The 12,816-nt window shown below is 38.8% G+C and overlaps 1 protein-coding gene across 1 annotated transcript in view; it reads right to left on the minus strand.

Annotated features, from left to right (window-relative positions):
- Positions 1–439: 439 nt before the first annotated feature.
- The window catches only part of efnb1 (ephrin-B1), a 33,973-nt gene continuing 21,596 nt past the window's right edge, over positions 440–12,816 (minus strand). The window contains exons 3-5 of the mRNA XM_084114831.1: positions 6,149–6,241; positions 5,694–5,843; positions 440–4,138 (exon numbers count right to left, since the gene is read on the minus strand). Coding sequence (XP_083970957.1) covers positions 3,753–4,138; positions 5,694–5,843; positions 6,149–6,241 — 629 coding nt within the window. The 3' untranslated portion in view covers positions 440–3,752. The remainder of the gene's footprint in view (positions 4,139–5,693; positions 5,844–6,148; positions 6,242–12,816) is intronic.

A 12,816-nucleotide genomic window follows, 5' to 3' on the forward strand; every position in this document is an offset into this window, starting at 1 on the left:
TTTGCATGATAAATCAGAAATATTGTCAAAAGTTTTAATATAGCATAATGCTAACCTGGATCAAGATAGCAGACAACAGAAGACTTCCACAAATACCGTTAGACATGAGACAGAATGCTTTCGCAGTCCAGTCACTCACTGAAACTTTAATGCTCTGAAGTCAAACAAGAGTGTGCGAGTCTTGAGTGGCCGGGGACAGATACCCAGCGGCATTATGAAATATTTGTGACACAGAGAACGTCACTCGCTGAGACAGCTTGTTATTTTTGAAATAGCAGCACAGTTTGTGTTTGTGTGTATTCAAGATAGAAAAACCGATATATAGCATAAGTACATCGGACAGAAAATGACTGCTGCAAAAACACATGCAAATTCATTCATTCTCTCTCATTAAGTCTATCACATAGACAAGAGGTCACAAACACAAGAGACAAGCAGCTTCCATAGGAAAAAACTTTATTTATCCTTTTAAAATGCTTTCTGAGGGCTGAGACTTGGCTTTAGTGTCATATATCGGGGGAACTCTGAGGACACTGTGAATTCTACCAAAAAAAAACAAAACAAAAAAAACACTGTCGCCACGGGGGCGTCAGCACTGCCAACACATACATCAAAACTTAAATCAATAATACTGAAATCTGCAACAAAATCTTAGTAAAAGAAAATTATAACAAATATAATGTAGTTCACTGAATAATAATTAAAAAAATCAGCAACAGCAGGAGGAAACATTGTGCAGCACAAGCTTTTTTCTGAACATTTTTTGTGGGAGTCGCGGTTGGCCTAAGGCCTCAGCACTGCACTGACCCGCTCTATGAACAAGTACATTTTGTGAAAGAGTGGATGAACTGTGTGTGATGGGGATGAATCTAGGCCAGGGAAAAGGTTTTCTCATTAGATTTGTCTCTCATAATATTGTGTTAATCCTCACAGGGTCAAGAGTCACCACCAATCTGTCTCTTTGCTGGGGGAGGGGCGGGCTATGAGAGTGTGTGCGTATGTTTGCGTGAATGCTTGAGTTTTGAATAAGTTCTCCTCAAATAAGTCAACTTCACTGGGAGAAATGCTATTAACAGATGTCTGAAAGATCCACACAACATCACAGGTGTCTAACCGCAGCATTAGGGAGGAATCAAAGCCTCAAGTCTATTCCGGTAAACAAGATGGCTGACTTTTTCTCACTCTATTGTTGTGGTACAGACAAACGTCAAAGAAGTGTATTCCTTACAGCTGCTAAGAGTGCCGCGAACCAAATGTGTAAGCTAAGCTGCAAAAAGCCTGCAGCAAAAGACAGTCAGTCACTGAATAAGTTCCCACTACAGCAGCGCTGATCCATAAACTACACAAACTATTCATAGCTTTTGCTGTTAAATAATGTACAGAGATGCCAAAATTGGGGTAACTGTTTTTAATGCACTGCTAAAAAACAAAAATCCATACATTTTTTGGGGCTTTTTTCCAGTAAAATATATTTTTTTGCAGTGCAATACTTCGACTTGTTCGCTTTCACAAGCTGACTGGTGCAGTCAGTGCACCCCTGCATTTCAATGGTAAAAACAAAGCCATGAATTTCAAAAAGTGCTCTTCTAATGTCAATTGTAAAGACCTGATCTGCCATAAACACTCAGACAAACATACATAAATATTCAGTTTAGTTGCACAAGCTGTTGCTGGTTTAGTTTAGTTTTTTTTTTTTTATGTAGTTTGCTGGTGCTTGCCCTGTATCTAATGGTGTTTATATATACTGTATGTATATTGTGTGCTATAAGAATGAATGGTAAGTGTGTGTGTGTGTGTGTGAGTGTGTATTTAAAACATTTTTGAGTAATAACTGTCTCTCTCCTCCTTGAACCATGTCATGGAATATTTGACCTGGTTCCATCACAGCATTTGTAAAAATGAAACAAAACAAAACAAAAATACCATAATTCCCTTGTGTAATAGGGAGGATAAAGTGTGTGTATGTGCGTGTGTGTATGTGAAGGGACTTGCATGTCTTTATGCTTCTTTTCGTTGACCTTTTAAAACCCGTTCTACAGGGACCTCTAAGTCTCCTTAATCAAAAACCAACCGAAACGAAAAAACTATTTTGAAATAAAAGAGAAAACCATGAGACAGGAAACTTTTACTTACAAAATGTCTTTCTTCCAAAAAAGACTATTTACAAAAGCTTTTGCATTTTCAAAAATCCTAATTATATTTTAATTAACAGGGTCTATAATAAAATGGAACTTTATATTCAACATTTCTTCCCAACATACATTATTTACATAATCTCGGGCTTTAGAAACTAAATTAAGAGGAATTGACAACAAAAAACAACAGCAATAAACCCTAATCGAAATATAATTTCAAAAATCTATTTTATGAGAAAGCTACAGAGAAATATCGGGCTTCCTCTGATTGGCTGCGCTGGAGGCCAGATGCAAATGCTGCTAATTTTAAATTAGCATAGGCGTAAACACACCTGCCGCCACTGTTTACTATTTATCATTTCACGTGCAGTCCATATAAAAATAGATCTAGCACTAGATTTTCCAGGATTCGTGGATGATTACGGGGTTTTTTTTCTGCGTGTGTTTGTATGCAAACAGGGATAATTGATGTGCGTATCTGAGAGGATGGAGAGGTGAAGGCATAATTTCACGTGTATGTCGATGGATTTTTGGCTTCTGCATGGTACTCTACATACACACGGTCAAACTGGTAAGAGTCCATGTCTACATCCAAACAGCGAGACATGAATTATACACACAAAAAAGACGTTAGTGAACTAAATTATGCAAAGATATGCATTAGCATGTTTTGTGACTGAAAAGAGGTCATAGGCTCATGGTGTAGAGGCAAATCCCTTAAGATTTTTTTGACCTACAAACCTTTGGGAGATAAAAAATAATGGCAAAATACAAATATTAGCACTTCACGCATCACTGACAACGGATATCTACTTGTCTTCGGCTGAGAGGAAAGAGGATTTCAACTGAAGTGTTTCTTAAATGAACAAAAGCAGACTGGGAGTTCTGGAAGGTCTGACACTGGTGTTAAATTCCCTATTTCACTCACTCACTTTTCCACCGAGAGGCTGTTTGTTACTGACCCATGAACACCAAAGTGTGTGTATGAGTGTCAGTGTGTTTTTGTTCAATTGCCTCTACAGCATGTAAAATGAATGAGTGTCTGGAGAGATGCTAGGAAATGAGATGAGAGGACATACGGAGTGTGTGAAAAAGAGATCGGCATTAGTAACAGTGCTTAAGACATTTCTTTGAGCGAGACTGTGAAAGCTGCAAGATTTGGGTTGATACTGATAAAAACAAAACACTGATGGAGTGAGAGATGAAAAAGAGACAAAAAACTAAGCAAAGAGTTGTAAAGGTACAAAAACCACACACGAATGAGAGCTTCCTGCTTTGTGATGTCACTCTAGTGTCCCTCTGTGATTGGTTGTCGGCTGTTCTTCAGCAGTGAAGTCCGTGCCTGAGTGCCACGCAACTTGGGGAGGTTTTCTACCATTTCACGCACATCGAGAGCGACCGGCACACACACATACACACAGTGTAGTGTTCGGAAAAGGGACAGAGGGAAGGAAATCTGAGAGGAATATCATCCACGTAGTCTTTTTCATTCCTCCTTTCCACTTCTCCCTCTCCATCCTCTTGCACGCGGAGCAGACGGGGTTAGGTAATGAAAAAAAGAGTCAGAAATACCTTACAAAAACAAGTTCTTATTGCGGTTGCTTCGCTCTCGTTCTCTCAGACTTTGTAGTAGATATTGGCAGGGCTCTGGGGTGGCATTTCCTGCACTATGTAGACGGGGTGCCCATAGTCACCACTCACTTTTTCATAGTGTGGACAGTAGTTATTCTCTGATGTCCGCAGGGGGATGATGATGTCACTGGGTTCTGAGCCAGCCTGGGCGGCTCCTTTGGGCGTGGCCAGAGTGCTGAGTGACAGGGCAGTCCCGCCCCTGGGCTGCGAGTGCTTGCGGGTTCTCTTGCGAAGCTTGAGGAGCAAGACGATGAGGATGATGATGATGAGGAGGAAGATGACACAGCCGGCTCCAATGGCAGCAAAGAGAGCTGGTTTAGAGCCAAAAATTCCTTCCACTGAACCAGGACTGTTATCCTGGTTTCTCGTGTCTGAGAGGGAAAAAGAAAGCCGTTATGAATGGCGCACACTCGTTTTTCTTTTCATTGTAATTTATCGTTAAAGATTATGTTATCAACACACACTTTGATTATCAATGTTTAGAGTCGCTCTCTGTTGTCTGAGGCAAAGATAACAGACAATGGCTGTAGAAACAAAACTTTGTGTTTGTTAGCATTGGCACTGAGCAACTATTAAAGTAAATAAAACTGTTGCTGTGTTTATTGTTGCTCTGCCATCTGAAACGATGACTCCTGAAGCTAAATAGGCGTTATGAATACACACTTTTTGCTTGACAATAGAATCCACTTTGTCAAGTATATTTAACAGCAGTATGAAGCTAAACAACACACACCCAGACTGGAATAATCCTTCCAAACGGTAGTCCAGCATGTACAAAACTGTTAGCACTGCAAACTAGCCTTGTATTTCAATGTCTTAAAAACAAAATTTAAGAAGAATTCATAGTTTAATAGTAGGGATGGTTCACGATGGTCAACTTGTCATCCTTAGTAAGGTTAAATCTCTACACAACCGTTCAAATGTTTGGGGTCAGTATGATTTTTTAAAAGAAGTATTTTAATCCTTACCACAGCTGCATTTATTTGATCAAAACAGCAATATTGTGAAATATTATTACAAATGACAATGATTTTAAAATGTAATTTATTCCTGTGATGTCAAAGCTGATTTTTCAGCATCATTACTCCAGTCTTCAGTGTCACATGATCCTTCAGAAATCATTCTAATATGCGGATTTGCTGCTCAAGAAACATTTCTTATTATTATCAATGTTGAAAACAGTTGTGCTGCTGAATATTTTTGTGGAAATAAAAAAAAGCTTTAAAAAAATGAAACGGCTGAATCTTTCACAATAATATCAATAACATGCGAATAGAAAATAGATGCAATGAAATTACATTTCATGCCGACTTTAACTGCTAAAAATGTGCCATAAAACCCTTGCATTCTGGTTTGTTTTGTTTGTCTAGCTATTTTTGAAAATCTTATGTAAGCATGTCCAAATGGAATCATTTGATCCAGAACCTGGCTTAATTATACCAATTAGTCGACTAGTTGTTCAGATAACCTGCCGACTAGCAGATTTTGAGATGTAATAGCAGTTAATGTCTGAGTGTCCTCTCGGAGCAGAAGAACCTGACCTCAAGAATCTGTGTGGTGTGATCACTGCAGAGATGCAGCATGAGTCCCTCTGTTCTTTCTTAATGATTCTGTCTCTGTTTCTCTCTTTCTTTCTCTCCTAATGAAGTTTAGACCTCCCGTGGGTTAATGGCTGCTAGGACGTGATAAAGACATGCTACATTAACTCCTGTCTTTCTCTTGCACACACACACCTGCCTGAGGGAGGCAGTAGCTCTGCATTGCTGTATTTCATCTGCTGGTTTTCTTGGTGAGATTTACTGTGGTAGACCTCCACTGCTGAACTTAGATCAGTTTGTCCTCTGAATACCCAATGTCATTTGTAGGAAAACCCCATCATGTTCCCAAACCAAGTGGCGTAAACACAGATGATTTGTGTTTCCTCACCTCTGTCAGGCATTATGGATCCGTTCCCATCTATGTCTCTCTCTCGGCCTCGGTCTATCTTGCGGGAAGGGCTGGTTGTGGGCTCCTTGATCTCATTGTCCTGGTCCCGGTCTGGGAGGTCCGTTAAATCTGGATCTGGTGCATTTGGATCTGAAACATAAACAAATTAATAACAAAAAACATTCAAGGAAATCAATTTCAGTACAGCATATGTTTGAATGTATTCCTTTAGATTTTTAAAATGTCCAGTTTCTGTTGACGAGACAGGCGCCTTAGAGTAGAGTACAAATCCTAGAGATTTGTAACTAACTTGCTAACTTGGATCACGTTCAACTACAATTTAATTGGTGGATAATGAGTCAGCTGACTTAATCATTCACCAAATGGGGCTTAAATAACTTTACCCTTGGACATGCTGAAGATAAAGAAGGTGTGTGTGTGTTTGTGTAACTCACCTTGGCCCACTTTCATGATGATCTTCATGGATCTCGTGCTACAAACTCCACCTTCTCTGTTTTCCAACCCTTCCTGTGTTCCATTAGAAGTTGCTGGAGAGAGAGAGAGAGAGAGAGAGACAGAGAGGGGTTTAGTGATTGTTGGGGTGAATTAGGTTTAGATTTATAGGACGTTTGATTGGAGTTCTTGCTGCAAACCAAAGCAGGAAAAGGAAACCCTAATTTGCCTCTATAAATCAAACGCAAAACACAAGCACATGCAAACATATACACACACAGTCTTTGGCTAAGGAAATTCTCATTCTGCCCTTAAATCAGACATTGCAACCTAATATTACCTTAGAAACATCCAAAAACAAACTAACGTTTGTGTGTGTGTCTCAGAATATGGACAAGATGAAAAAAGCTCAGTGTATTCTCCTGTTACTAGTCCCTATGATAGTAATCTGATCCCATGGGAATGCACAAAAACACACACACAAACACACAGAGAGAGAGAGAGAGAGCAATGCAGTAAGAAAAGCCATGTGTATGAATTTTCTCTTTTTCTTTCGTAGGCCCAAAAGCCTCAAAAATTTCTACAGAATGATCCTTGTGAGTTTGAAAAATATGCCACAAAACAATACAATACAAAAGAGACACACACATATATACAAAATGCACAAACACACACTCCCATTATGTAGTTAAATAAACCGATATTGTCACAGCGGGTGATCCACCATCATTCAATTTAACCCCCAATTACACTCGCACAAGTTCACGCGCACACACATACACACATTATTAGCTTCCATTAGTTTGTGCTCATTAAGAGGTGTGAGTGAGAAGTGCTGAGTGTGTGCTTGTGTAAGTGTAAGCACTAATGAAGAACTACAGAACAGGTAAGATAAGAAAATATGCTTATTCACTAAAATGCGCACTCACTCACAGCTATCACACAGACTATGATGAGTTCCTCACTGGCTTTGTCACTTTAAAATTAGGAATGTTTTTTTCCTGAACTGTCAAAAAAGTTTTTACACTTCAAACAAACAAGAAGATCATTTTAATTTAGGAGCGTTTCCTGTTTTATTGCTAAAGTTAATCAAGGAATAATATAAAGATAAAAGGTGTGTCCCATTTCGCACACTCGTGCATTTTGTAGTAGCAGTGTATGTACTGTGTTCGCACCGGATAACGGAGTAAGGCGTAGTTCACTACGAGTATTTGTTTTAAAACATTCTAAAGCTAAAACATCATTTCCTCCAAATGGAACAGCAAATAAGGTCCTCAGACTACAACTAAAAGAGTCGAAAATGCAAAAAAGAAAAAGCTGTGACTATAATTTAAAATTATAGCCACTTATGAGAGTCAAAAATTACAAATTACATCTGAGCGAACCATAATATCCATTTTGCAAACTAATGACTCTTATGAACCAGTTTGCTTGTGAGTAAGCAGATTGAATCAGAATCACTAGTTCTGCGTGAATCGTTGAGAGTCATTATGGATATTGCAATGAACTCCCTCACTGAACTGTAAATCATTTTTCAGTTATGGCTGATTTGAATGAACCATGAACCATTACTAGTAATTAAACATACATTTTCACAGAGTTTTGTAGATGTAGACATAAATATTCTTTCAAAACAGAGTGATATTTATAATGGAACACATATAATCAGGTGACTGCATTAATGACAGATTCTGTGATTTGTCAGCTAATAAAATCATCAGTCAGTTGACTCTTTAATATTTAATTCCCTAACCTCGTTGTTGTTGCTGTTTTTTTGGATCCCGCGAATACCGACTATCTTGCTTTCAATTTCAACATTGCCATCACTTAAAGAGCAAGTTTTTTTTTTCTAGTTATCATTCTTTGGACCAGTATTGGCTCTATGAAACTTTAGAGCAGAAGTATGTATCCTTGTTAGGGAGGAGTTGCGAGAGACTCCAGTGAGGGAGAAAGGCCAGGGCACAGTGATTGTGAATGGTCCTTTGTGGGCGTGTATGGGGGAGGGGTGATGTGTGTGGTTGCTAGGAGCTGCTATGATGTCATGCAGATTGAGATGTATGGCAGTAGGCAGAGTGCCAGTCTCCTTACGGTAGCGCCATGCCAACCTGTCACCGTGCCAACCACGGAATAGCATCACACGGTGCTGCTCAACACACACACACACTCGCACACACCACCCTGACTCCAGCACACTCTCACTTCAGGCTAAAACACAACAGACATTCCAGACAGGCAGGGTAATCCCACCCTGTGTACTGTTAGCAATGGGATGGATTGGCTATGAAGCATTTTTTCGGCCACATTCTGTTGTCACTACATCACTGCTGGATTTTAACTGGTCAGAACATTTTGGTCTTAATAGTTTCCTGCCTCTGTGCACTAAAAAAAAGAAAGAAATTTCTGCATGGATTGAATTAGACTCTTCATTTCTAGACAGACTCATGTCGAACTGAATTCCACGAAGTGCAAAATCATTACTGAGAACACAGCAGGTATTTCTAAAAAGAATATACCATAAACACAACACACAAACATGTAAATCCCAGATGACCATGCTGGGAGATTAACGTGATTTAGGTTTAAAACAAGGTGTAAACACACATTAAAAAATGTGAAGGGGTTGGGGATTTACCATCTGCCTCTCTGTTTGTGTGCGTGAGTGTTTGTGTGTGTGTGTGAGTGTGTGTGTGTGTGAGAGGGAGAGAGAGAGAGAGAGAGAGAGACAAAGAATGAAATATTCAGTCTTGTCACAATAAATATAGTGTTGCCCCAGTTAGCATCTCTTATTGACTGACATATAGTGTGGGTGTGTTTTATGTGTGTGTGTGTGTGTGTGCGTGTGTGTATCAGTGTTTGTTTGTAGCTGTATGCTCATTCTTCTGCCATCATGGAGCCATCTCATGCCTGCCTCATCTTTTCTCAAACACGCACACAATCCCTGAAGTAGAAAAACACAGTATTATTAAAGTATTTTTGGCCAATATTTTCATTTCATAGTTTTGCAACGAGTTATTAAAAATAGTGATAGTCCAATATATCCACCAGGCTGATTAAATGGCTGATACATTATAAAATATAATGTGTATGTGTGTATATATGTATATATATATGTATATATATATATATATATATATATATATATATATATATATATATATATATATATATATAATATACACATTTTATATAAACATATTACAATATTTGACAGTGTGTGTGTGTGTATATATATATAGATATATATATATCTATATATATACACACACACACACATATGTATGTGTGTGTGCGTGCGTGCCTGTGTATATATATACACACACATATTATATAAACATATTACAATATTTGACAGTATATATATATATATACACACACACACACACACACACAATGATCGATTTGACAACTGTAATATATATATTAGTATAATAGGATATATATTATATAAAGCGAAAATTAAAATGGTAAGAGGAAATGAGAAGGAAATAATAGTAATAGATTTTGTAATAATGTTATTATTATTTTATTATCATTATCCAAGTCTCTTTGTATGGAATTTTCTTATTATGATTATCATTCATAATATTAATAATAATAAATAATTCAAAACAATGGCTTAAGATACTTGAAAATTCATAGTCAATCTCCCTATTTCCAAAATATTAAAGATTCTAACATTCAGTACTGAAGAATAGTTCAGTTTCGAAGGATGCGTTGAATATTCAGCATCATGTCTCGGGTTTTTGTACCATATTTTCGAAAATGATCATCCAGCTGTTAAATCAACACGACAGGCCCTGATTGAGCTGAAGTTCTCCCATCACGTCTCACAGAATAAGAGAATCCAGACCTCAATGAACACACTTCAAATGCTCACAACCACAGCTGAGTCAGGCTTTCAAAACGAATATTTTTAAACTGTAACATTTTACGTTTCAGTCGGCAGAGCCCAGTGCTGTTTCCCTCAAGTCTCTGATTGATGAGTAACTGAAACAAAGAGCAGAAGGAAAAGACGCCTCGCTGAGTGAGTTAGCCACAGTAGCCAACAGCTCCGGGCTGAACCTTCAGGGAAATGACCACTGCGCTCACAGAAAGATCTGAAAAACAGCTTTGTGCGAGACAGACAGACAATGTATAATGTAGCTGCTAAAGGTTCAATCTTTTGGTGGGTGAGCATGTGTGTTTGTCTGTGAGATTTGGGTCAGTGTTCATTCTAATGCAGTCGACATAACACAGAGAGCCAGTGACAGATCACTCCGACACACACACACACACACACGTACACAACTCATCAGATCAGACACAGCTAGATTAGATCTTCTTTTGATTCCAAAAGCTCATCCAATTAGATCGCTGCACTGCTCCAGCAGTCGCATAACGGCCGACCTTTAAATCCGCAGAACGAGCAGCTCATTGGGAGAGAGAGAGTGTGTGTGTGTGTGTGTGTGTGTGTGTGTGTGTTGTGGAAGAAAATTAAAATGCAATACTCATCCAACCTCACCGACTTCCATGTGCTTCTACATCCACATACAAACAGAAGTACTCAATCCGATAAAAAAAAAAAAATTCATACATTTGTCATCTCTGCCAACAGGTTCAGAGTGTTTGTTTGAGTGGGCACATCATAAAGGTGTGTGTGTGTGTGTTTTAGGGGCCTAAAAATCCTATATTGTTCCAGTAGAAAATCCTTCAAAATGAACCAATACACTCATGAGGTTTTAGGAAGGGAGGAATGAAACAAGAGGAGGCTCGGCCTGCTGTTCCCCTCCCTCTCTCTCCCTCTCTCCCTCTCTCTCTCTCTCTCTCTCTCTCTGCATGGATCACTGGACTGATGGAATTCAACACTTCTATCATGTAACCACTCGCTCCTTTCTTTTGTTTCAGCTTGTTTCTTTTTTCTTTCTTTCTTCCTGCTTGTTTTTTGTTTATTTGATCCCTTCTTTCTGTTTATTTTTTCCTTTCTTTCCTTTTTTTACATTTCTGTTTCCTCCTTCTCTTCCATCATTCTTTCTGTTCTTCCCCTCCACTTTCTTTCTTGCTTTGTTTATATCTTCCTGTTCCTTTCTTTCTTATATTTCTTGTTTCTTTTTGTTCGTTCCTTCCTGCTTGTTTCTTTCTGTCCATGTCTTTCTGCATTTCTTGAGTTTCTTTCCTCCATCACTTCCTGTTTCTTTCTCTTCATTTCATTCCTCCTTTCTTTCTTTGTTTATATCTTCTTTGCTCCCTTCCTTCCTTCCTCATGTTTCTTTCTTTCTTTCCTCCCTTACTTCGTTTCTTTCTATATATTTCTGTTTCCATCCCTCTGTTTCTTTCTCTTTCTATTTCCTTCCTGTTTCTTTCTTTCTTTCTTTCTTCCGTTCGTTTCTTTCCTCTTTCGCTCTTTCTTTCTTTAGTAAACACTGCCACCCATTCACTCAAATTACCTGTAAGTGAAGAAAATGACCAGCACATTCTGTTACTGATCGAAGATGGCTATCTGTGTTCTCACAAATTAGACCATTTCAAAACACCAGCACAAACCATTATGCCTATTATATTCGGACTATATTAAAAGCATTTCTGTGTAAAGCGTTTTGTGATTAATGAAGCAGAGGGGAAAGCAGAGTGTGTGTGTGTTCTCGACGGCAGTAATCCAGATCTCCCAGAATTCAACATGTACAGGAGCACGTTTCATTCAGATCCTGGCCTTGAAGACCCGCTTGCCCTCGTCATATTTGAACCTGTGTGTGTTAGAGAGAGAACAGAGACTGTGCAAAATGGCAATGTAATTAAACGTCAATTAGTCTCTGTTCTAATGTGGCTCACACACTTGCTCCCTGTCTCTAACACACACCCAGACAAACACTCATTATGTGCGTTAGCTCCATGGGTAGTGTGTGACCCATCATGCATCACTGACCTTCATCGCCCACTGGGACATCCGCATGGGCATCACTACAGCGACAGTGGCCATTACTACAGCAACCACATCCATACACACATCGTAAGACAGAGTGACATTACACACACACACACACACACAGCAGAAATTCTGCTCGGTTTGGTGCACCTGGTGCTCGATGTCCCATAAGACAAAGAAAGATGAACTCCCTGTCTTATATTGCTTTCTTTCTCAGTCTCTTTCCTTTTCGCTCTCATTCGCTTCTGCCTCAAAGGGGAGAAAAAGTTGTTTAGCTGACTATGTCTTTTTGTGCTAGTACTTACTTGCCAAAGAGGTCAGATATACCACAAGCATAGAACTGAATATTCAGCCAGTGTTTGTCTGCAAGGCACCACAGATTTAGAGAGTGTGTTTGTGTGTTACTCTTGTGTATAAAGTATTCAAAATGAATGCTTACAATAAGAGCTGACTATAATTTAAAAAGCAGTTTATTATTCAGTTGACCTCACATTTGCACGTCAACAATGCCTATTGAGAGTTCTGAAACTTGGCCCTCTCAGTCACGGTGAAGTAACACAGAGGAAGCTGGATAGATACTGTTATTCCAAACACCAGAATACCTAATGATAAGAGTAAAATGTGGGAAAGTCTGCCAAACCTTGTGCTATTTCTGGCTGTGTATAGCACCCGCCACTCTGAAGAACAGAAGATCTTTGATACAGAAGATCTCAACGTTAGAAACGGGCACCTGAAGTTAAGTTTTAGCAAGATCCCTGTTAAAAATTGTAA

This window comes from Abramis brama (genome assembly GCF_963993115.1).
Source record: "Abramis brama genome assembly, chromosome: 5".
NCBI classification, from domain to species: Eukaryota; Metazoa; Chordata; class Actinopteri; order Cypriniformes; family Leuciscidae; genus Abramis; species Abramis brama.